This window comes from Lampris incognitus, chromosome 14 (genome assembly GCF_029633865.1).
Source record: "Lampris incognitus isolate fLamInc1 chromosome 14, fLamInc1.hap2, whole genome shotgun sequence".
Classification (NCBI taxonomy): Eukaryota; Metazoa; Chordata; class Actinopteri; order Lampriformes; family Lampridae; genus Lampris; species Lampris incognitus.
Window position 1 is genome coordinate 32137081 of NC_079224.1, and position 26057 is coordinate 32163137.

General features: G+C 40.8%; 1 protein-coding gene across 1 annotated transcript in view; it reads left to right on the forward strand.

Moving 5' to 3' along the window:
• Nucleotides 1-26057, forward strand: part of astn1 (astrotactin 1) — a 552260-nt gene that overhangs the window by 192422 nt on the left and 333781 nt on the right. Inside the window, exons 11-12 of the mRNA XM_056292697.1 lie at nucleotides 1593-1730; nucleotides 24232-24382. Of these exons, the coding sequence (XP_056148672.1) occupies nucleotides 1593-1730; nucleotides 24232-24382 (289 nt within the window). The remainder of the gene's footprint in view (nucleotides 1-1592; nucleotides 1731-24231; nucleotides 24383-26057) is intronic.

The following is a 26057-nucleotide window of genomic DNA, read 5'->3' on the forward strand; positions in this document are numbered from 1 at the left end:
TTTAATGTGCAAAAAAAAAAGAAGTTTGGGAACCCCTTTCTTTAGAGACACTCGTAGGTCGGGCTCCCAGCAATATCGCAGGCCTTTTATCTCCACTATGAGACTCCCCTCTGTCTGCTCCAAAGTCTAGGATCAAAACTAAGGGTGACTTTGTTTTTGCAGTCAGAGCCCTGAGGCTCTGAAAAGATTTGCAAGAGGAGCGCAGACTATGAGAATCTGTTTATCTTTGACATGGCCTCCCAAAACTTTTGTGTTAAAAAACTTGCTTTTATGTGTGTTCTTACTATGGATGTTTTTTTTTTCACTCCACATTCTTAATCCCTTTCATCCTGTGCTGCCTTTTTGTATGGCTCGTTTTTAAATGAATATTGACTGATTTTTTTTTAGAGCAGTTTGTAAAACATAACACAAACCATTACTGATCCTTCCCTGATCCTTCTTCAAATTCATATTTACTTTTTAACCACTGATGTAGTAGTTAAAGATGCAAACAGTGCTGGCTGGCCAGTACAAGGCGCTAGGGCGCCGCCCCCTTCAAACATCAAGCGACAAAAATCTACTTAAACATATTAAATATAATTCAGTTGTATAATGCAAATAGTTATGAAATAAAAGTATTTTTCAGTCTGTGAGCACATTTCAGCAGCCATTAAATATTGGTTCCAAATGGTATTTGGTTAATTTCTGTGTGAATACATATACTTCCTGGGTGAGGGGCGCCAGCAAAACGATACCTTATGTAAGTCCTCCAACTTTTGGCGAGCAGGTGACCTGAGGCTGCTGTCTAATTGGTTTCTTCAGAATTTCCATGGGGTGCAGTTCTGTGCGCCCCAGACACTCCCACTTTTATTGACAGCAAATTTGTATTTTAAAGTTCTTTGGTCTAATGTGATTGGACAATTCTCGTGGCTGTCAATCATGTTCACACCCACCACCACGCCTCATCTCGACTGTCAATCATCCACCGTCTACGAACTCTGATAAAATCTATAGGCTACATTGTCCTTAATAACTCTGTGACTGTGTGGACATTAAAGCAGCCGTCAGGTGTGCTGCGCCAAGGTAAATTGTGTCCCCCCCCCCCCAAAAAAAAAATGTTTAGCACTATGATGTTACCCATATTCATCTTTATCCCAGGTTGATATCAAATATCACAAAAAATAAATCTTGCTATTCTCTAGTCATTTTAATATTGTGAGTGATACAGTAGTTGCTGTGTTACTATGAATTATCTTATAATACTATACTACTATATTGCACATGCATCCTTTAATACTATGCAGTGTAAGTGTTACATAACGGCAATCGTGATGAGATTAACGAAAATAAAAATGGCAATTTTTAAGGTATTCTTTGCAACAGGTTCACATCAAAATCCTGTGTCAGAAAAGTTTTCCCTGCCGACTCTTTCCATTAGAATAAACAGCAAAACATTAACCTTGTCCCTGTCTGCCTGGGTTTGCGATGACATATGACTCTTAGACAATCCAGACTCCCTTTAAAGTATCTTCTTCTAAAGCTCTTTCTTCCTCTATTCCTTACCGTCTACCCTAACTCAGTTCTCTTACTACATCCCTTTTTTCCCACCACAGGTTCACCTATACTTTGGGCGAAGGAATGTGGCTGCCATTGAGCAAAAGCTTTGTCATCCCCCCTGCCGAACTTGCCATCAACCCCTCAGCCAAGTGCAAGACAGACATGACAGTCATGGAGGACGCCGTGGACGTACGGTGAGGGATGACACCTCCTGACATTAACTCCTTCTATATTCCTTTTCTCAAAGGTGAAGTTTCAGAGAAGAGTAACTTTAATAACAAAAAAAAAAGTTTTATAAGGTTGTGAGGCTGGGTACATTTTTGCTGACCACTGCACCAAACAGAAATGAAGTTCTGCACTGAGTAAGAATTTCTTTTTTCAACTTCTTCCCAGAGGTTTCACTCCTCTCTGCACTTTTCTTCCTCGATAGAAATGTTGAGAAAAGTTGTTTTTGGTATAATTGGGTGCTTTCATTGTACCTGTTTTTGTTGGTCTACCTTCACTAAGAACATAACTCTTTAAACCATTCAGCATTGTTATTCCCATTTAATCTTTATTTTCACCTTTTATCTTTGCTGGACAAAGGCTTAACAGCCTTGATAAAGTTGATGTCAGATTCTGACTTCTTATTGGTCATGATTCAGAGAGTCAGGAACACAAAATCAATACGTTAGCAGGAAACACAAAAAAAGGGCAAAAACGAAATTGGTTGGCAGCAAACCCATTGAGGGCACTTTAATTGTTAAATGGTTCAATTCTCTCTGAAAGAAAAAAAAGCTTGCTCCCCGCTATCACTTTGTCTGGTCTGCAGTAAAAGAGCTTGAGCTAAGGAAATGTTCGGCTCTCGTTAACACCATCACATCGATGTCTATAGATTTTTTTCCCCTGGTACAAGGGTTTCAAACAGGGCATAAAAGTTAATATTTACCATCGATTGTAGGCATAGGAAAATGTGTGTGCTTGAAATTGTAATATATGTTAATACTGCTTGCCACCTAGAAAAAAATAAGTAAAAACTGCAATAATAGGATGCTGGCTGCCATTGATCGAAATTAATTCTGAAGCCGTCATGAATTCAAGAAACAAAAAAGGATGTCAAGCTGTTGCTCCACCATTTGAAAAGGTGTTTCCTCACAGCAACCCTTGTAGACAGCAATCTTATAGTTTATATTTGACCTTTTATATTTTTTCAGTAGGACAGACACCCCCCCCCCTTTCCCCCCAATTGTATCCAGCCAATTACCCCACTCTTCCGAGTCGTCCCCAACGCTGCTCCGCCCCCTCTACTGATCCGGGGAGGGCTGCAGACTACCACATGCCTCCTCCGATACATGTGGAGTTGCCAGCCGCTGCTTTTCACCTGACAGTGAGGAGTTTCACCTGGGGGATGTAGCGCATGGGAGGATCACGCCATTCCCCCTAGTTCCCCCTCCCCCCTGAACAGGCGCCCCAACTGACCAGGGGAGGCACTGGTGCAGCGGCCAGGATGCATACTCACATCCGGTTTCCCACCTGCAGACACGGCCAGTTGTGTCTGTAGGGATGCCCGACTAAGCTGGAGGTAACACGAGGATTTGAACTGGGATCCCCGTGTTGGTAGACAACGGAATAGACTGCTATGCTACCCGGACACCTCACAGGACAGACACTTAAAAAAATGTCAGCATCCTGGAGTTTCATTGCCATTATTGTTATTATGTATCTCCAAACACATTGCACTGTAGTATGGTATCTACCTATAACCAATGAGAGCACAAGTTTATATATTGTTGAATATAAACTGCAGAATGCTTCTCTGCGTCATGAGACAATGTTAGACACCATTGTGTGCTTACGTATGATCACTGTCGATAGTTCAACTTTACATTTCACAACTTGAGTTTGAGTCATGTCCCTTTCACTTCATGAATTCAGAATTCTTTTCAGCCCTCATTTCTCTGCACCAGATCTGTCCAAGTTTACTCAAATATCAGATCAAACAGCAAAAGTTTGAAAACCTAATATTAGGGGCAATCAACCCAAAAGGAGGTTGTTACAGTGGTAATGATGTCAGAAACTCATACTGATTGGGTTTCGCCTCCACCAAAATGAGTCAATGTGTCGATGGTTCCCAGACCACTGACGAAGGATTTCATGACAAGACATAATGGACAGCACTTATCAAGAAATATGCAGACACATTTTTACTTTCAGCAAAGTATGTAATAAAAAAATACGTTGAGCCCACAAAAATTGACTTCAAAAGAGGCTTCAAAAAAAGACTTCAAAAAAGAAAAACTATTTGAGGGAGGTGCTCCTTCAATTTTTGCTTTATCATATTTGTACCATAGCCCTCCTATTTTTTGTCTGTATTATACATATTTGGCTTAGAAGTAGATTATATTCATTAATAAAGCACATTAATCAGGAGAAGGCATTTATCTAAAGATTTTGAATATTCATTCAAATATACTAAAGACCTATTTATGCTGATCAGAAGAAACCACTTTACTAAAGCAGGAACGTATGGATTTATTTCATGCCTGGACTACTGATGTTAACATGAAAACACAAGCCAATATAGACTGTTGGAATCAACAACTGAAGTGATAAGTAGAGTAATTCAAAGACTTCACAGTTAAATTTGATTATTGACATGAATGATCATCACTCTGCATGATATAAAGATTATGTTGTGTTCATCCTGCTTGAGTTTTATTTTAGACAATGTTTGTCAGTAGAGAAGATACTATGTCAAATCAGTGGAGACAAAACCATGCAATTCAATCTGCAGGATACAAAAATTCCACATATTGCCATTTCAGTAATAGTGTATACACATCTTTAAGACTATTTGGTAATGATTTACATTAACTACATTACACGACACATTACACAACACATTAATTACTCAGCTATAGACAGTCTGTAGATATGCCATAACTGAACCAGTATGATTCATAAAGCCCCCCCCCCCTTTTCTCCTGAATTGTATCCGGCCAACTACACCTCTTTTCTGAGCCGTCCCGGTTGCTGCTCCACCCCTTCTGCTGATCTGGGGAGGGCTGCAGACTACCACATGCCTCCTCTGATACATGTGGAGTCTCCAGCCGCTTCTTTTCACCTGACAGTGAAGAGTTTTGCCAGGGGGACGTAGCGCATGGGAGGGGAATAGCGCGTAATGCACACGCTATTCCCCCCAGGGGGGAACTTATACTCAGTCAAGACGAGAAGTATGCCTAACACATGAATTATTCCTGCGAGGTGGAATCATGACATATGAATAAAACCTTTATGACTCATACTGGATCAATTATATGGCATATTTACAGACTGTTTATAGCTGTGTAATGAATGTGTCGCGTAATGTTAATGTAAATCATGACCAAATAGTCTTAACGATGTGTGTAAACTATTATTGAAATGGTAATATGTTACTATTTACCTGATAGAGGTAGGAGAATCTGAAACACTCTTACAACACCTCCATTCAAATATTTAATTTAAGTTTGAGATTACGATGAAGGCTATCGATATAATAGTGTATTTACTGTATGTATCCAGATGGGGTGATCTGAATGAAAGAAAGGTAAAAAAAAGAAAAGAAATTTGAAGAATGTCTTGGAAAAGACCCCACAGAATACCAGCAAAAGGAAGGAATTCCATGTGATTAATTGGCTGATACAGAAGTTGACAAAACCTCAGGCTTTCCTTTAACAAAATGGTGAAGCCATTTCAGTTATTGTCATTTTTTATTCTTACTTGCCGGAGACTGAATATAAACAATGGTCCTGAATCTCTGACTGTTCATTAAGCTTCAGGACAAGAAGTTATCACACACAACACTACTCGTATTTCAGCCATTCAGAGCATGTTACTTTTCAGACAGAGCAGACAGAAAGCAACCCGGCACCATGGAGTGCCAGGAGTACAGCGGTTTTGCTTCCAGACAATCACTTCAGCCACAGAGGACAGACTAATTACTGAAATAACCAAGTGTACTTTTACAAGGACTCACCAGAGAGTCGTTCCTTCTTGGTAAGAGACGGAGTTCTTATTGTGTTTTTAACTCTCATCAGGGAAATTTTATAAAATGAAAGGGGAAAAAAGGGGCAAATTTTCAAATTTAGATTAACATTTGTTCTATTTTAGATTATGGAAATTGCATTTGATGTTTTTAAATAGTTTAAGGAAAATCTGCACTTGTCTTTAGGCTCTGTTCAGCTGGTTTTGGGTGTTATGTAGATATAAGTATTCGAGGAGTCTGCACAGCTGACCGGATACTACTATGGCTTTGCACAGAGAGAAGACAATTCTAGTTTTTTTTTTCTTCTTAGATTTGTGTATTGAAGCAGCTGTATTGGTCATTTGCTGAGATATCTACGTGTTGTTAAAGCAGTAGGCATGTACACACTGACTAGCAGCATCTTGTTTATGGGCCCAGCAAGCTATTGACATTGACAGAGTTCCTATTCTCACTGTTTTCACCCTGACAATGTGCAGAACACATGCGGCATACAGACCAGACATTGACAGAGATGGAGGAGTAAAGTATGTACCGTGTTGTTTTATGCTTCTTTCTCCATGCAGCGAGGACTAGTGCAGACGTGTAGGTGGGAGTTTAATTATTAAATATTTTCTTTCTGTTGGTGTCTTTGAGTTTGGACTACACTAAGCCACCCCCACCCACCCATCCACCCACAATGAAAGCCATGTTATCTCTTCATTTGACCATGACAGCCTGTTGTCCTGGCTCTCCGCCATACGTACTTGGTCCATCCTTTGATTTTCTTGCAGCCTTGTGACGTGCCATCTCTTTATGGCTGTGTAGTGAGTGATGTGGAGAGGCGGTGGGAGACGCTTAAAATCAGATCTGAGCTTGAGACATCTACAGAAATACAGATCAAATCAAAAAGCAATCTGAATCTGAATTGATAGAATTGGGTTCAATGTGCTTTTTTTGCCATACAGACAAAAGAAAAGCAATCAAATTAAAACTAGATTTGAAAAAAAAAGTGGATTCGGGCTTCCAGTTTGAACAAAGCCTTTTCTATTGAGACATGCTGCCAAAAAAAAGATAATAATAATCCTTGCATGTCATCCAAGGCTGGTGTCTTATTGGTTTTAATTTGACAGTCTGTGCTGACCAGCTGGCCCCCATATTCACACTGATTTTCAACAGATCACTGGAGCTTCAAAAGCTCCACTATCATCCTGGCCCAAGAAATCCTGTATCTCGGATTAAATAACTACAGGCTCATCGCCTTGACGTCTGTGGTCATGAATTCCTTTGAAAGATGGGTGTTGGCCCACCTAAAGGACATCACAGGCCCCCTACTGGACACCCTGCAGTTGCTGCAGACCAGGCAAAAAGGTCAGTGGATGATGCAGTCATCATTGGACTGCACTACATCTTGCAACACCTCGACCCCCCAGGGACATACGCAAGGGTCCTGTTTTTGGACTTCAACTCAGCATTCAACACCATCGTCCCAGACATCCTCCACTCCAAACTCACCCAGGTCACTATACCAGTCCCCACCTGTCGGTGGATCAAAACTTCCTGACAGACAGGAGACAGCAAGTGAGGCTGAAGAAAATCACAACCAGCACCCGGACAATCAGCACTAGTGCCCCCAAGGCATGTGTTCTCTCCCCTCTGCTCTTCTACCGCTACACAAATGACTGAATCTCAGGACACCCATCTGTTAAACTCCTGAAGTTTGCAGATGGCACAAAGATCGTCAGCCTCATCCGGGATGGTGACAAGTCTGCATACAGATGGGAGGTTGAACAGCTGGTTGCCTGGTACGTTCATAACAACCTGGAGCTGAATATGCTCAAAACTGTGGAGATGACAGTGGACTTCAACAGGAGCCTTCCAACACTGCCCCCCCCCACTCACCATACTCAACAGCACTGTGTCTGCTGTGGAAACCTTCAGGTTTCTGGGATTCACAGTCTTCCAGGACCTAAGGTGGGTGTCCAACACAGACACAATCATCAAAAAGGCTCAGCAGAGGATGTACTTTCTCCATCAGCTCAGGAAGTTCAACCTGCCTCAGGAACTGCTTATTCAGTTCTACCTGCAATAATCCAGTCTGGTCTCTGCACATCCATCACTGTCTAGTTTGGATCAGCCAGCAAACAGGACAAGAACAGACTACAACACACAGTCAGGACTGTAGAGAAAATCATTGGTGCCAACCTTCCCTCAGTTCAGGAGTTATATATCTCCAGAGTCAGAAAACAGGCAGGCAACATCACTGCATACCCATCACAACTTCTCCCCTCTGGTAGGTGCTACAGAGCACTGTATGCCAAAATAATCTAGACACAAGAACAGTTTCTTTCCACAGGCTGTCACTCTGATGGACACTTAACATTGTCATAATAAAGCCAAGTATGCTGTATATACTGTATATGTACCTCATGTATATAAGTAATCTGCTAACACATTTATTCTAGCATCTTTGTACTCTGCACCATTGCACTATTGCCTCCTTGTTTCACCTGCATATAGTCATTCCATATATATATTCCTGAAGATTGTAATCTGCTAACACATTTATTCTAGCATCTTTGTACTCTGCACCATTGCACTATTGCCTCCCTGTTTCACCTGTATATAGTCATTCCATATACAGTGCATCCGGAAAGTATTCACACCCCTTCACTTTCCCCACATTTTGTTATGTTACAGCCTTATTCCAAAATGGATGAAATTCCTTTTTTTCATCAATCTACATACAATACCCCATAATGACAAAGTGAAAAAGGTTTTGTAGAAATTTTTGCAAATTTGTTAAAAATAAAAAACTGAAATATTGCATGTACATAAGTATTCACACCCTTTACTCAGTACTTGGTTGAGGCACCCTTGGCAGCGATTACAGCCTCAAGTCCACTTGGGTATGAAGCTACAAGCTTGGCACACCTATATTTGGGGTATTTCTCCCATTCTTCTCTGCAGATCCTCTCGCGCTCTGTAAGGTTAGATGGGGAGCGTCGCTGCACAGCTATTTTCAGGTCTTTCCAGAGATGTTCAATGGGGTTCAAGTCTGGGCTCTGGCTGGGCCACTCAAGGACATCCACAGACTTGTCCCAAAGCCACTCCTTCGTTGTCTTGGCTGTGTGCTTTGGGTCATTGTCGTGTTGAAAGGTAAACCTTCGCCCCAGTCTGAGGTCCTGAGTGCTCTGGAGCAGGTTTTCATCAAGGATCTCTCTGTACTTTGCTCCATTCATCTTTCCCTCGATCCTGACTAGTCTCCCAGTTCCTGCCGCTGAAAAACATCCCCACGGCATGATGCTGCCACCACCATGCTTCACTGTAGGGATGGTATTAGCGGTGATGAGAGGTTCTTGGTTTCCTCCAGACGTGACGTTTGGCATTCAGGCCAAAGAGTTCAATCTTGGTTTCATCAGACCAGAGAATCTTGTTTCTCATGGTCTGAGAGTCCTTTATGGGCTTTCTGGCAAACTCCAAGCGGGCTGTCATGTGCCTTTTACTGAGCAGAGGCTTCCGCCTGGCCACTCTACCATAAAGGCCTGACTGGTGGAGTGCTGCAGAGATGGTTGTCCTTCTGGAAGGTTCTCCCATCTCCACAGGGGAACGCTGGAGCTTTGTCAGAGTGACCATCGGGTTGTTGGTAACCTCCCGGGCCAAGGCACTTCTCCCTCGATTGCTCAGTTTGGCTGGGCAGCCAGCTCTAGGAAGAGTCCTGGTGGATCCAAACTTCTTCCATTTACGAATGATGGAGACCACTGTGCTCTTCGGGACCTTCAAAGCTGTAGACATTTTTTTGTACCCTTCCCCAGATCTATGCCTCGATACAATCCTGTCTCAGAGGTCTGCAGACAATTCCTTTGACTTCATGGCTTGATTTCTGCTCTGACATGCACTGTCAACAGTGGGACCTTATATAGACAGGTGTGTTCCTTACCAAATCATGTTCAATCAATTGAATTTACTACGGTTGGACTCCAATCAAGATGTAGAAACATCTCAAGGATGATCAGTGGAAACAGGATGAACCTGAGGTCAATTTTGAGTGTCATAGCAAAGGGTGTGAATACTTATGTACATGCAATATTTCAGTTTTTTATTTTTTTATAAATTTGCAAAAATCTCTACAAAACCTTTTCTCGCTTTGTCATTATGGGGTATTGTGTGTAGATTGATGAGAAAAAAATAGGAATTTAATCCATTTTGGAATAAGGCTGTAACATAACAAAATGTGGGGAAAGTGAAGGGGTGTTAATACTTTCCGGATGCACTGTATATATTCCTGAAGATTGTTGTGCTGTTATTCTATGTAAGTACATTGAGAGCCACTAAACCAGACTCAAATTCAGTGTATGTGCAAACATACATGGCCAAATAAAGATTATTCTTATTCTGATTCTGAATTTGTCTGTGCTGCAAAAAAAAAAAAAAGAAAAGGGGAAAAAAAGCAAATAATTGTGCTATGCTTATCAAATATTTGACCAAATTTAGGCCTAAATGCATTGTTTAATTGTTTATTGTCAAAACTTTTCTTTATGTGTTATACAAATATTTTATTGACTTTCACTCTTGTAGTGTAACTATACTATAATTTAAATTTTGCACTCATTATATATTTTGGGGCGCCACCTACTTGTAGGAAATTAAGATAACCAAATTACTCAGTCAAAGATCTGAAAATTGTGAACTCAGTTCAGAGATCTCTATCTCTGCTTCAAAGCAGCACAAACACAATAAAGATAGTAATTACGTCACCTCTCAGATGAAGAACATACGCAGAACAACAACTTGTTCTAGATGGGACTATTTGTTGACAAACTAAGGAGCATGGATGTAGTCAGAGCAAGTAGTGAAAGAAATTAAAAACAAATGACTGAGTGAATGAAAAAATAAATGAAGGCATTGATGGATGGATGAGTGAATTGACATTAAACTAACAAGTTGTTGCTGACAGAATGAATGAACTAATTAATTTTAAGTTTAACAAAATCAGAAATCTCAATGCAACGGGGTGACTGAAGCCAGCTGAAAAAAAGAAATACTTTACGAAAGCTCTTTTTTTCATCAACTCTCATGCAGAATGCATGGAAGATGGTTTGGTCCTTGGTTTCTACGGTGATGGACGGCAGAGAATGTAGGCAGGCTTGTTCGAAGGACATCGGGTGTGTTTAGGCAGGCTCGGTAGACTTCGGGTTGCTGTGGGAATAGCCAGAGAGGAACTGCTTTGAAGGAGCTTGTTCAGAGGTCCAACTTGGAGAACAGATCCACGCTTGGAGAGGTTCAGCTTAGTGTAGACAATGCTGAAGTAATACACATGGCATGTGTGTTCGAGTGTCGGTACGTTCAGTGAGGTGACAGGGTCCGAGCTGATGCAATAGCTATACTAAGTTAAAAAAAAATTTTTTTTAGAATTATGGCAAGAAAAGTATAATAAAAAAAAAGAGATTGCAAAAATATACGTGGAAACTGGCCTGCAGCGGCTTGATTGATGTTTAGGCTTCCTTGTGGTCTTTGAATGTTTTTTTCTGGATGAGTTTTCAGCTCAACAGCCAAGTGTAAGTAAAAAGCGAGGATGCAGCGAAAAGGGGGAGGGAAAGTCTTGAGAACCAGAGCGTGGCACAAAGCTAAGGACGCCTACCAAAGAGGGAAGGAAGACCGAAGAAAAAGGAAAAGAACAAAAACAGAGATAGCACAAACGTTGTAACTACTTCTGTAGTTTTAGGCAGATGTCAAATGAAAGATGAAACTTTCATGGGCTTTTGGAGGAACGCCCATGTTTCTTTGTTTGAGCAAGAAGGCTGCCTCACCTTCAGAAGAAAGAGAATAATCTTATTAATGTCCTATCCAGGGAGTATCAAGCAGCCATACCAACATGTACCCCGGTTCTGTTGAATGACAGAAGCTAAGCAGGTGTGGGCTTGGCTAGTACTTGAATGGGAGACCTTCCGGGAAAACTGAGTTGCTGCTGGAAGTGGTGTTGGTGGGCCAGTAGGGGGCAGTCTTCCCTCTGGTTCTAATAAACAAAAAAAATCCCAATGCCCTGGTGCAGTGACAGGGGACACTGCTGTAGGAGATGCCGTCCTTCAGATGAGATGACGTCCTTCAGATGAGACGCTGTCCTTCAGATGAGATGTTAAACTGAGGTCCTGACTTACTGTGGTCATTAAAGATCCCATGTCCCTTTATCACAGAGTGTGGGGGGGGGGTTGCCGCCCAGTGTCCTGGCAAAATTCCCAACCTGGCTCTCTCCATCTGGCCACCTAATCACCCCCCCATGTAATTCGCTCAATGATTCCTCCCTCTCCAACTCAAGCTGATATGTGGTGAGCGTTCTCGTGCGAAATGGCTTCCGTGCATCACCCAGGTGGGTGCTACACTTTAGTGGTGCTTGAGATGAGTTTCCCCCCCCTTCACTGTGGAGTGCTTTGGGTGTCAAGATAAAGTGCTATTTAAATGGAATCCATTATTATTACAAGAAAGAAGAAAGCCACTTTATTTTGTCATTGTAGATCTACAACGAATTTGTTCACTGCCTTTAACCCATCCTGGTGTATAGGAGCAGTAGGCAGGTATAGGAGCGTGCGCAGCTGCAGCTGCAGCGCCCAGGGACCAATTCCAGTTCTTTTTCCTATTGCTTCGGTCAGGGGCACAGGCAGGAGTATCAACCCTAACATGTATGTCTTTTTGATGGTGGGAGGAAACCAGATCACCCGGAGGAAACCCACACAGACATGGGGAGGACATGCAAACTCCACACAGAAAGGACCTTGAACGTCCTGGGGTTTGAACCCAGTACCTTCTTGCTATGAGGCAACAGTGCTAACCACTGGGCCACCGTGCCGCCTTTTTTTTCTTTCTTTTTTTTTTTATTAATATATTTGAAGGCTACGCAATTTTAATAAGCCTAGATACTTGCTTCTTTCTGTCATCAATGTTGACACATCATGTAAATCTATGGGCAAAACACTTGGAAATTGCATAACATTAATCACACAAGTGAATACAGAATAAAGACAATTTCTCTAAATTGTGACTAGCACTAAGTGGAAGTGGACTACATTTCAATTCTACAAGACTTAGGTATTCAAATCACTAGATAATAAATTAAATGATTGATTTTAAAGAAAACTAATACAGTAATGGTCATCATGTCGATAAATCAGTTGCTTGTCTTACCGAAAATGGTCACTACATAGCAGTGTGGTCACACAGCAAACACTGCATTAAATCTGAATTTTAATAACTCAGTCATTTTATATCGCACATATATGGGAGTTGAACTATTTATGAAAATATTTGCTGAATAACATTTACTGGATTACTAGATGATTAAAAAGTTAATTCACATTAATTCATGAATATACAGAACTAGGGGGGGGGGTTATACTGAAATCTTTCCAGGAATGCTAAAAAGATTATATCAGATAAGTTTACCAACATTTGGCAGTCTCCAAGGAGAGGGATTTGTGTGTGTGTGTGCGTGTGTGTGTGTATGTGTGTGTGTGTGTGTGTGTGTTGGGGGGGGGGGGTTGGAGGATCAAGAAGACCTCCAATAAAACTCGTTCTTCTTTCCTGTAAAGTTCAAAAATAATTCATGATATGAGAGAGAAAGAGACTTGAATTGGTCAGTTCAAGTCATTGTCCTGTCTCCAACGTATAGTGAGGTTAAAGTTTCTGGCTTGTGTGGAGATGAGATTAAAGCTTCCTTCTGTGGTCAGCAGTGACGATGACTTGGAAAGGTCGTTAAGTGGTTCTTCGTGTCCTGCTATAAATCTGATAACCATATGAAATAACATGGTCTCTCTGTTTAATGTCAATTTGGCACTTTTATGTGAGGTGAAGTTAAAGCCATTCTTGTGTGAGTTGGCCTTGGTGCATACACAAGCAGAATGTCAGATTAAACCACATAATGTTTCTGGAAGAATCCAAACTTTATTGCTTGAGTTCTGTACACTCTTAAAATGTGTTTGAGCAGTGGTACTGTTGTATATGTTCACCTGAAAAAAGGACTGCAGCAGAAAAAAGGACTACTTTCATTTTGCCAACGAACAAATCCAAGAAAAGAGGGAATTGAATGCTACAACATGTCTTAAATGGTTCCTACTCGCTCCTTAATAACAGGTCTTTTAAATACAAATGACTCTTGTGTAAGCCCTTTTGTGTTGTAAATTGTATCAGAACATTCTCAGAAAAAAAAGGGGTGTCCGGGTAGTGTAGTGGTCTATTCCGTTGCCTACCAACACGGGGATCGCCGGTTTGAATCCCTGTGTTGCCTCCGGCTTGGTCGGGCATCCCTACAGACACAATTGGCCGTGTCTGCAAGTGGGAAGCCGGATGTGGGTATGTGTCCTGGTCACTGCACTAGCGCCTCCTCTGGTCGGTCAGGGCACCTGTTCGAGGGGGAGGGGAAACTGGGGGGGGGGGAATAGCGTGATCCTCTCACGCGCTACGTCCTCCTGGTGAAACTCCTCACTGTCAGGTGAAAAGCGGCTGGCAACTCTACATGTATCAGAGGAGGTGTGTGGTAGTCTGCAGCCCTCCTCGGATCGGCAGAGGGGTTGAAGCAATGACCGGGACAGCTCGGAAGAGTGGGGTAGTTGGCTGGGTACAATTTGGGGAGAAAAACAGGGAAAAATCCAAAAGAAAAAAGAAAGAAAGAAAAACAACAAAAACTGACCAATGTAGTCCCAGACAGACAGCACTTAACTGTAATTTCAGTGAAATAACCCAGGGGTGGAATTATTATTTGATTGTTCTTGTCAGTGTGCAGGATGTTGCTGCGTAACAGAGACTTTTGGAAAAACAAGACAGCACATTTGTTTGACTTTAATTCTCATTGAGGCTTTGTAAATGTATCCTGCACTGCACTGGCAGAGCACTACAATAAAATAAATGAATTGCAAAGAGATATCTGTCTGATGTGAAGCTACAAGGCTCCTAACATTAATTGATGCAGTAATAACATTCAGACATTGCCCGCACTGAAAACAAAAATCAGTGAAATGCATAGTGAAGTAATATGGTGAATGCAGTGAAAGCCATTGTACATCACATTACCTATTTAAGTCCATGTGCTTTTCAATACTTTCTGCCTGTAGCTTCTTGTCTGCCATATACTTTCACATGGCTACCCCCCCCTTCCTTTTTCATAATTCATTTTCGTTTGGCAGCTGTCTTCAAGATGGCCTGTAAATAACTCAATTCCATCTCTCTGATCTCTGATCTGATAAATGGCCCTTCCTCCGGGGCCTGTGAGGAACTCTATTACCAACCTCTTGAAGTTGTTGATTCCCTCAGCTTTTAAGCCACCCCCCCCCCCGTAATCATTTGTCACAGAACAAGTCCATTGAAAAAAAGACTGAATGAAGTGTGAAGCATTGATTTAGATTTGTTTAATGCATTTTGTTGTGCTGTGTATTCAGCAGGGGTTCAAACGTCTTGGTATGTTCAACCTATGTCCATTTCATTTTTCATACTGAAGGTTATTAAACTTTTAAAACCAAATGTTAAGTGGCAATAATGGATTGTACCTTGGATTAGATTTGTTCTTGTTTTGGGAGCTTTATAACAGATACCTGAAAAAGAAATAATTGCAAACGGAACTCTTTTTTCATAGCTAAATCATCAGGAAAAAAGCATCAAATACAGCTCAAACTTCAAGGGGAATTGATCTGTTCACATACCTTTGATTGAAGTCCCTTGCAGCACGTTGTATTCATTGTTGATGGCAAATTTCACATCTCAAAATGAGTGAGAAGCTAATGCCATGGTAATTACAGCGTAAAATAAGGCAATATTATATCCAGATGGACTTTCTTGGGCAAATGTCGGAATCAAAGGTTCAAGATTCTGCCTCAATCAGTTTTGACATACAGACGTCTGCTTACTTATCTATGCTAATGGTAGCTCTGATTAAGGGTTACCTTATTAAAGACTTCCTCCAGTCATATTAAGTCATTGTGCAGAAAAATGCAACATATCTTGAGCAATTGAAATGTTACTGCCCACTGCAAATGAAAAAAAGGAATTGTCACATTAGAGGGAAACCAGAACTGCTTCATACTCTCAACAAAGCACGCTTGCCCATATTTACCTCTCACCCCCACCTTGTACCTCGATACCATTATGTATGGACAGAGTATGACTGTGCAGAAGGATGAGACAGCAAATCTAAATAAGACACTGGACAACGATGCGGAAAAGCTTTGAGCTATACTTCCCTGAGGGAAGAACCTGAGTTAGCCAACTATTTCCTTCTAAAAATTAAATAATTATCATTAGGAGTCAAGTCAACTCAAATCAATTTTATTTGTAAAGCCCATTATCACAAATTACAAATTTGCCTCAGTGGGGTCTTCAGCAATACAGCATTTTGTCCTTAGACCTTTGCATTGGATAAGAAACAACTCCCCAGAAAAACCCTTTAACGGAGAAAAAAATAGGAAGAAAGGTAGAACAACAGAGGAGGGATCTCTATCCCAAGACGGACAGACGTGCAATGGATGCTGTGTTACACAGTTTACAGAATACAACATTGAAAGAGGAAAACGGAATTGTAATGGAATTATAAGATATATGATGAGGAGGGTGCCCAGCAGTATCCAGATGACACTGGAACGACCTAGGACTTGGACCACGTGACTATCATCACCATGTATTCCTGACAGAAGGACATATTTCATATGCACACAGGGGAGACTCACATCACACCATTCACATACATGGGAGAAGAGACGAGAGAAAAAAATTAGTCACACATGAGAGAAGGATATAACATTGAAACAGGATATGGATTTATAATATATATATAAAAAATGTGATGAGGAGGATGCCAAGCAGTGTCCAGGTGGTGACCACTGTCACCTTGGAGACCTGGGAGGAGGACAGACTACATGTGCACATGGGGGAGACTCACATCATACCATTCACATATACAGGAGAAGAGAAAAGAGAAGACATAATTCAGAGAGAGAGAAAAGTCATGTGAGAGAGGAGAACAGTTTGCAATAGCCAATAATGTCTACTATAATCGTCGGCAGAACAGTGCTTGGTAAATTCATTGAGATAGAAACCAACCGGCCATGCAGTAGAGGTCATGAAGTACTCAATTTAAAGGCAACTAATTGTAGGTTAAGGCAAAAAGATGTTTTAAGTTTGGATTTAAAGGACTCAACAGACCCTAATTGTCCGATGGCAGCAGGCAGGTTATTCCACAAGAACGGGGCCCGATAGGAAAAGGCCCTGCCACCAGCTGACTTCTTTTTAACTGGGTACACACAAGGAGCCCTGTATTTTGCAAGCAGAGTGCTCGAGATGGAATGTACGGTTTAAGGGGATCAGACAGGAATGATTGGGCAAGCCCATTTAAAGTTTTACAAGTGAACAGAAGCACCTTGGAAGTCTGATCTAACATTGATAGGAAGCCAATGAAGGGAGGCAAGAATTGTTATAATATGGTCAAATTGTCTAGTTAGGATTCTAGCTGCAGCATTTTAAACCATCTGAAGAATTTTTTTTAGTTCTAGCATCTGGCAGACCTGAAAACAGAATATTACATCAATCAAGTCTGGATGAAACAAATGCATGGATCAGTCTCTGCATCAGCCATGGAAAGGAAAGACCAAATTTTAGCTATGTTACATGAGGGAAGAAAGGCAGTCTTGGTGATTTCCTTAATGAGCTTGTCAAAGGAAAGGCTGGGATCAAATGTAACACTTTTTCACTTTGTGAAATCAGAGTTGTTGATTTTTATTGTTACTTGTGATCAAATTAGTGTCTGTGTCTAGCAGGGCCAATGACCAGCCATTTTATCCAAATTTAAAAGCAGGAAATTTAGTGACATCAAATTTTTCACAGCAGCCAAGCAGGCCTCCAAATTAGTCAGTTCAGTATGATCATCAGCCCTTATAGGTACATGCAGCCAAGTATCATCCACATAGCAATGGAAATTCATACCATGACTGCATTTAATTTGGCCAAGAGGTGAAATATAAAGAGTGAAAAGTCATGGGCCAAGAAAGGAGCCCATATATACGCCATATTTAACATCAGATGATGTCAATGTAATATTAGTATAGCATACACAATGTGTTCTTCCAGATAAGTAGGACTTAAGCCAAGAGAGAGCTACGCTAGAGACAATAACTGGCCATTCATTAAACCTGGCTTCCAGTGAAACAAAATACAAAAAAATGGACCATGCCCTCAACTACTGCATTACACACAGCTAGTAACTCAACGCTGAACTGTGTGTGCTGTGACAGTCTGGACTATAAACCAGAATGCTGCTCAGATAATTCAGTGTGTGCTCGCAAAGAAAATGTGAAACAATTGGGAAGGTGCTTTGTGTCCTTAGGTCTAAAACACATTGCTAAATTATGCTAAGTAAAAGGCATCACATGTGCTTTTTGTGGTCACAGACATCACCAGTCAATCTGTGATCAAGGTGAAGTACAGCCAGATGTGAGCAGTGGCAGTACAGATGCTGTGGTTTCTTCAATATCTAGCACTATGAAACCAAAGACTAATGAACAGAACGCAGTGTTGATGCAGACAGTTAAAGCATGGACAGAGGGACCAGAAGGAAGAAAAATTGTGCGGTTTGTTAGATGGAGGTAGCCAAAAGAGCTTCATTCATGAGAACCAGGTGAAAGACCTTAAATTACCTGTTTATAAACAAGAAACATTGAACCTTCACACATTCGGATCTACCGTTCCCATGACCACTAAATAGAACATTGTGAAGGTAACACTAGAAAAAATGTGCGGCACACGCAACAGCAGATTGAAATAACTGCTGTCGTAACTCAAGTGTGCTCTGCTGTAATGAAAGTTCTTGGGGCGCATATTCAAGAAGAACTCAGAACAAAAGAGTTGCAGCTTGCAGGTTTTTTGTTAGAGGGTGTGGATGATCCAGAGTTGTCTGAGCTAATAGGAGCAGACTTTTAACTGGGAAGTTGTGTCAGGCTGTGTTGAGAAATAACATGAATCCATGGTAGTTTTAGAACGCACATTTGGATGGGTTTTGCATGGACCATACTCTGTGTCTAGCAAGCCAGAAACCACATGCATGCACATTAGAAGTCTCAAAGGAGTTGTGTGATTTCAGGGAAATTAGGTCCCTAGGTATTGTTAATGCAAAAACTGAAAGCCCAGAGGAGACAGAGGCTCTTGAGAACTTTGAGCAGACCGTAACCTTTAAACCTGGACCCTATCAAGTCAAGCTACCATGGTGATAAGACAAACCAGATCTACCTGACAACTTAATGGCCACCAAGAAAAAGTTAGAAATTTTAAAGAAAAGGCTAAAGGCTGATGTAACTCTTTATGAAGGGTACAATAGTTATCCCAAGACTCTGCAGGAGGGAATTTGTGAGGATATTCCTGTAAATCACATGTCACCAGAAAAAATTGAGACTGGAATACTACCTTCCTCATCGTGCAGTTCTCCAAGAAGATAAGGCAACCACTGACTTAAGAATCATGTTTGATGCATCATCACACGAGAACTGTTGCCCATCCCTAAATGACTGCTTACAGACTGGGCCAAACCTGAACCCAGACCTGTTGGATGTGCTAATTAAGTTCAGACTACACAAGATAGCCTACACAGCTGATATCACTAAAGCTTCTCTGCAGACTGATGATGAGTTGCGCATAATGAGAATGAACAGTCATAGCATGTGAAGTCTCACCAAGCCCATTCCTTCTAACAGCAACTATTAGGAAGCACCTCCAACAGCACGAGACAGAGCAACTTAAAACTGTAAAGGCGTTCCAGGAATCCTATGTGGATGATTTCATTGCAAGTTCATGTGATGTTTAAGAAGCCTATTCAGTCACCACTGGTACAAGGGTCATTTTGTCGGTTGCTGGCATGAATCTATACAAATGGATGACAAGCTTATAATGCAATAATATAATGCAAACTTACAATTGCAATGTATAGCGGAACCAGACTCAAGGGGGAATTTATTGAAAGTATTGGGACTAGTGTTGAGACCTGAAAAGGAAGACTTTGAGTTTGATTTAAAGGGACCGTTGGACATTTTAAAAGGAAAACAAAACACTAAGAGAAGTGTGCTGTAGACATCAGCTAGTATTTTTTGATCCTATTGGTTTCCTCACTCCACCATTCAGGTGAAATGCTTGTTTCAGGAAATGTGGCGGGGGGAATTGGGTGCGACGAGCAGTTATCCCCTGACTTGACAAAATTGTGGAATAGCTGATGTTCAGAGTTACCACAGCTTAACCTGGTAGTCATTCCAAGAGGGTATAAAATTGAGTTTCAACCAAATGCACAGTCATACATGTTTTCTGTGATTCGAATGAAAACGCATATGGTGCTGTTGTATACCTGCAAGGACACAAAGAAGATGGGGAAATGGTGAGAAACTTTGTAGCATCAAAGTCACGGATCGCTCCCCTAAAGAAATTCTTTAGCACACTTCAAACACTTTACAATTGATTGGCGCCTTGATCGGAGGAAGGTTAGACAGTAATCTCCTTGAGTCCCTGAACCTGGAAAAGAATCAGTTAAGAATGTGAACAGACTCAATGATTACCTTAAATTGGATACATAGCCCTTCACAAAAATGGAAGCCATTTGTGGCAAACCGAGTGACAGAAATCCAACACATCCATAGACCTGGTCACACTGTGATGGAAAAAAGAATCCTGCGGATTTAACTACAAGAGGCCAAAATGTTGAAACTCTCATCCAGAAGCATCTGTGGTGGAATGGACCTACCTTTCTATTGACTGCAGATTGCGTAGAAAATACTGACATGGACTGTATTGCAGATGACGTAGACATTGAGCTTAGGACTAAGTTCCAGGTCACAGTACAGCTTACTAGGATTGAGACAGTTGAGCCACTGTTAGACCTAGACAGGTACAATAGACTAAAAACAGTGTTTAGAGTAACTGCATGGGTTAAGAGGTTTGTAGCTAATGCACGCTTGGGTCCACAAACTCAGGGAGAGCTTACTGCTGAGGAGCTTGTTGCAGCTGAATGTACTGGGTAAAAGTTACCCAGGAACATGGCTTTAGCAAAGAAATTAACCTGCTAAAATCCAGATGGGATGTCAACCGAGACTCAAAAACAAAGACCTTAAACCATTCATAGATGAGAATAGCCTCATCTGTGTAGGAGGGAAGCTTCAAAAACCAATTTGAGTTTCAGAGAGTGGCACGCTTGGGTGCTGCCCACAAAGGGCAGGTACTCAGAATTATTAGTTCAGCACCACCATGAAAAGGTCATGCATTCTGGAGTAAGGGATACACTAGTTCAGATAAGAGAGATATGTTGGATTCTCAGGGGCAGGCAGCTGGTTAAACAGATTTTAGCACATTGTCTAGCCTGTAAAAGATTGGAGGCAAAGCCAGCTCAGCAAGTTACTGCACCCTTACCAAGAGACAGAATCACTGAAGCTCTGCTGTTCGAAGTTACCAGAGTAAACATTGCAGGGCTGTTGTATGTAAAAGCAGAGTGTCAGTCAAACAAGGTATTTATTGCACTTTTCACATTTGCCATTACTAGAGCAGTGCATTTAGAGTTAGTATCAGATCAGACAACTGAGAACTTTCTTTTGGCATTAGAGAGATTCATTGGGAGAAGAGGGCTTTGTAAAGTTATCTACTCAGGCAATCCAAATACATTTAAAAGAGCAGATCAGGATTTAAGAGAACTGTGGAAATCTATTAAGGAGTCTAAGCTCACAGAGTTTTTTACTGAAAGATGAATAAAGTGGAAATTTATTGCAGAACAAACAGCATGGTGGAGCAGTTTCTGGGAAAGGCTTGTTAGATCCGTTAAGATGTGCTTAAAAAAGTTCTTAGGTAAAGCCTTGCTGAACTTTGAGGAGTTGATTACCATGCTTACTGAGGTAGAGGCAGTGCTAAATTCCATGCCCCTCTCGTATGTGCACTCTGATGCTGATGAACCTCAGCCAATTACACCCACTCAATTTCTGGTAAGGAACAGACTTACTTCTCTCCTAAGACTGCAATACAGGAGACTCAATTGACCAACCTTAACAGGGAGAAGGTGGTCTGCAGGTGGAAGTACAGACAAAGACTTTTGAATGGCCTGTGGAGCTGCTGGCGTAAGGACTATCTAATGGACTTAAAATCTGCTCTCAAATGTGAGACCCCTACACCCACTATTCTAAAGGTGGGAGACATTTTTCTTATTGGAGAAGACAATATGCCATGCCAAACCTGGAAATTAGGGAAGGTTGGAGAGCTGTTTCCTGGGTGTGATGGACTTATTCATTCATGTACTGTTCGTACTTCTACAGTAAGTGTTTTGAGAAGACCTGTTCCAACTGATATATCCTTTGGAGATAGTTGAATAGAGATGAGTAGTTATAACTTTAACGACGAACTGTTAATCATCGGTTGGGAGGATGTTGTGAATTAAATGGTGAATAAGTTAATATTAAGTAAATAAGTTAATTATATGTGTATGTTTAACAAGCATATTTACATGAGAAATCCCGGCTGTATTATTATTTCACAATACACTTTTATTTTGAAGTGCATCTCTGCCAGAATACTACTACCTGTTTGATTAGCGCCTTGAATGAGTGAATTCTGAATGCGGTTAGAGAAGAAAAAAATGAAGTTTGAATAGTTTGTGTTTAAACCTTGTTTTTACTTGAAACTTAAGAGTCAGTAAAGTGCTTTTGGAACGTTCAACTCTTTTACATGCAGTCATTAATATCTTCCAATACAGTCATCAAAGCCTCCCCAATGGCCAAGTCTATAAAGAATGTGAGATGATTTTTTTGGAGTCTGGCTGACTACTACAAGGGATTTATCTTCATGTATCTTTTTGAAACTGATCTGCTCCCTCATCTTCCATAATATAAAGGAAAAAAAACTTAATTATGTCGTTGGCTGGGTAATGGGTTAGGGCAAGTGAACTGAGGATTGAGCATTGGTTGGAAAAGGAGAGTTACATTGGGAATGGTCCAGTTGATCAATAAGGTTCATCTGTGCTCCAAATCACACATCATTGTCCTGTTATGCGCCAAAAGAAGGACCTGTGGACTTGGTGTTGGCCTAAAAGTTACAGTGCAAACAAAAAGCCTTTATTGATGAGTAACTACACCCCAGACCATTTTAACAAGTTTGCTGACATCTACATGTTTAAAACCATGTACGTAAAGGTTAAAAACATGGCAGGCTGGTCTTGGTACTCTGTGATGTTAGCATAGCAGAATAAACACAGCTGAAGCTATTCACCTAAATCTAAAATTGATCTAGGTCCACCGAAATCAAACACTCATTATCAGTTTAGCTGCAGCAGTGTTTACCCTGCTATGCTAACATCACAGAGTACCAAGACCAGTCTGCCATGTCTTTAACCTTTACGTACATGGTTTTAAACCTGTAGATATCAGCAATCTTGTTAAAATGGTCTGGGGTTTAGTAACTCCTTACCTGTTGGTTTACTCTAAAAGGAGACTTCTGAAATACTCATGGAAAGTTGAATCAGTTCATCTGGACACAACGTTTATTGAGGGAAACGTTTCATCACTCATCAAAGTGACCTCTTCAGTCTCAACTGACTGCAGGTGTCCCACTCTTATAAACAATACAGTGGCATAACGACCGAAAACAACTATTGGTTTAGTTTGTAAATATGGGCATGACCATTAACTAGAGTTACAATGGTTGATATAGAGTACAATTCGGGCGTTATGCCACTGTGTTGTTTATAAGGGTGGGGATACCTGCAGTCAGTTTAGGCTGAGGATGCCACTTAGATGAGTGATGAAACGTATCTGTCAATAAACGCTGTGTCCAGATGAACTGATTCAACGTTCTTTGATTTTCTTACCTGGATTACTGAGCATGCATGAAGACATACTGTAATACTGGATTCAGCACTGAAACAATAGTATAAAGGAAAGTGTTCTTCAACAGGGCAGCCCTGTTGAAACACACTTTCCTTTACACTATTGTTTCGGTGCTGAATAAATGTGCATGCCAAGAGAGAAACACCACACTCCAAGTTTCATTCCTAAACAAATGAACTGAGCATTGTCCCAATGAATATAACCAAATCTGGTTTTTAATTGTTTTGTAGTAAACAAGCCATTTCTGTGGTGGTAAGGGAGCAAAACAAAAACAAATGGTAAATGGAAAATGTTCGAATTCCGCTCATTTACAGTGTACATTAGTGGTTCTGCAAACTACTCATTGAGCACATTAGAAAAGTGCAAATTTCAGCTGTGATCATTTAGAGACTTGGTTGTTAAATATAACCAAAAAAGGTCTATCTCCTGGACTTTTTGGAAGATTAAATGTTTGGCTTTTTTTATTTTTGATAATAGTGTATATCTGAAATAAAGAAAGTAAAAACCCCATAAAAAGAAAAAAACATTTAAAGTGATTCAAAGATGGAGTACAAACAGTTGAACATGAGAAGAGTATTGTGGAAGTAAAGAGAACATTTGCAGAAGCAGTCAGAGTTGATACTTTAGGGCAGTAAAATAGATGACTTGTCATAACTCACAACAGAAGATAGGAGGTGAGATGCCTGGTCCCTTAATTGCTTAACTTGTCATGGTAACATAAACACACTCACATTCATAAACCTCCCCCAACACATACACACACACAAACACAGAAATACACAGTAACACACACAGGCACACCTTTGTTAATAGACCGTCTCTTCCCCCTATTTGAATTTGCAGAGAGGAGTTGATGATAAGTTCGTCCTTTGACAGTTTGGAGGTGCTCCTAGACTCCTTTGGGCCCGTCAGAGACTGCACTAAAGACAATGGTGGCTGCAGCCGCAACTTCCGCTGCATCTCCGACCGTAAGCTGGACTCAACCGGATGTGTGGTGAGTCAAACTCTCCTGCAGTGGTATGTAATACGTCTTTCAGCCTGTGAATATGAAATAGTTATTTTAATTTATTATCTTAATTTATTATTTTATTTCACAAGGACACTGCATATTAAAATCATTTCTGTAGATGTGCCAGAGTTGGCCAAAAAGGATAGTTTTCATCTGCAGTCCCTGGGCAGGTAGTTAAAAACAGACGTTGACAATAAACATATAAGTGCCATGGTATTCATAAACACACAATACCTGAACTTACACGGAATCCAAAAGCATGCAATGAATAAAAGTTGAAGCGGAGACACAAAGGAGGAAACAGACAAAGAAATTGAAACCGTAAAGTCAGTAAGACTGGCAGTATTTGGTGGTAGCATGATTGGTTGTCAATGACCCGAGAGTTCAGCCAGGTGGAAAATGATTTGTAAATGGTGCAGTTTCTTATGTTCACTGGTATATTTTCCATTCATGGGAAGCTCTGACTGAGAATGCCGATTTTTTTTTTTTTAAAGTGTTCTGTTAATTCTGCCAGTGGTTGACCAGTATCATCCCCCACCCACCCACACACACACACACACACACACACACATCAATCTCCACCCCATGCTTGCTTTCTGTAAATAAAACTTAAATTATGTTATTCTGCTAAATAGTTTCCTGAGATCTTTGGCAATTACAAGGATGGTGCTATCAGGGGCACCCTTTTAGACAGTATTGAGGAGGAAAAACGTTTTAAACTTTTGGAACTTTTTCTAAGTTGACTGATCTTTAGAAACAACTGTCGACTGATTACTACATGATGTTTTATAAGGTTATCCCTGCCTCTCCGTGCATATTCACTACTTGGGATTGGTTTTGCTCTCATATGTCATGCCACAGTGACATTTTGACACTTTAAGAAATATTTGTGAGCAAATCTAGACCAAGGTGACTTTGTCATACCAATGGTATTTAAGCTATTCGGTCTCCTTTAACACCTTCGAGTTGGACAGTTTGACTTTGACTCTCTCACATGAGATATCCATTAAACCAACACCAATATTCACTACCTCCCAATGCTGCTTAGCAGCCAGGAAATGTACCATCCATTTTTTTTCTTCCTGTTCCTCTCCATCTGTTCAGGGCCCAAGTAAAACTGGCCTGGTTATTTGCAGAATGTTAGCACCGTCTGCTAGTGTTTTGCTTCTCCTAAATCCCCATCCAAGGCTTGGCTGTCAGGTGTTATCCTCCTTAACAATCTAATTTCTTTTTGAGTACTTTAATGCCCTTGAGTAGAGCCTTTCAGGCGGACTGGGGAGATGCTGCTTATGCAAGCCAATTTGCTTTATCAAGAGCATCCTCTTATCTCTTACAGGGCTTCTCAACGAAGAAAGACAATTAGCTTTCAAGATGATTGTCAATAAGAAAATGTTTCATTTTTTGACACCTGTGAATTTTCAAGCTTTTGAAAAGGTTAACGTGGACATGGTGGATGAGCTGTTTATTTATTATATCTTGTTGACGGGGATTTCATCACTCCGTCCCCTCTGGGTCTAAGACAGAGATGAGATAAAATATACAGCATATGTAGTATATGCAGAAGTAGAAGATAGGAACCAGACAAGACCAAGGCATATATATTCTATGCATATCTGATGTAACCAGCTGTAATGATCAAGGATCTTGGACTTGCACTACC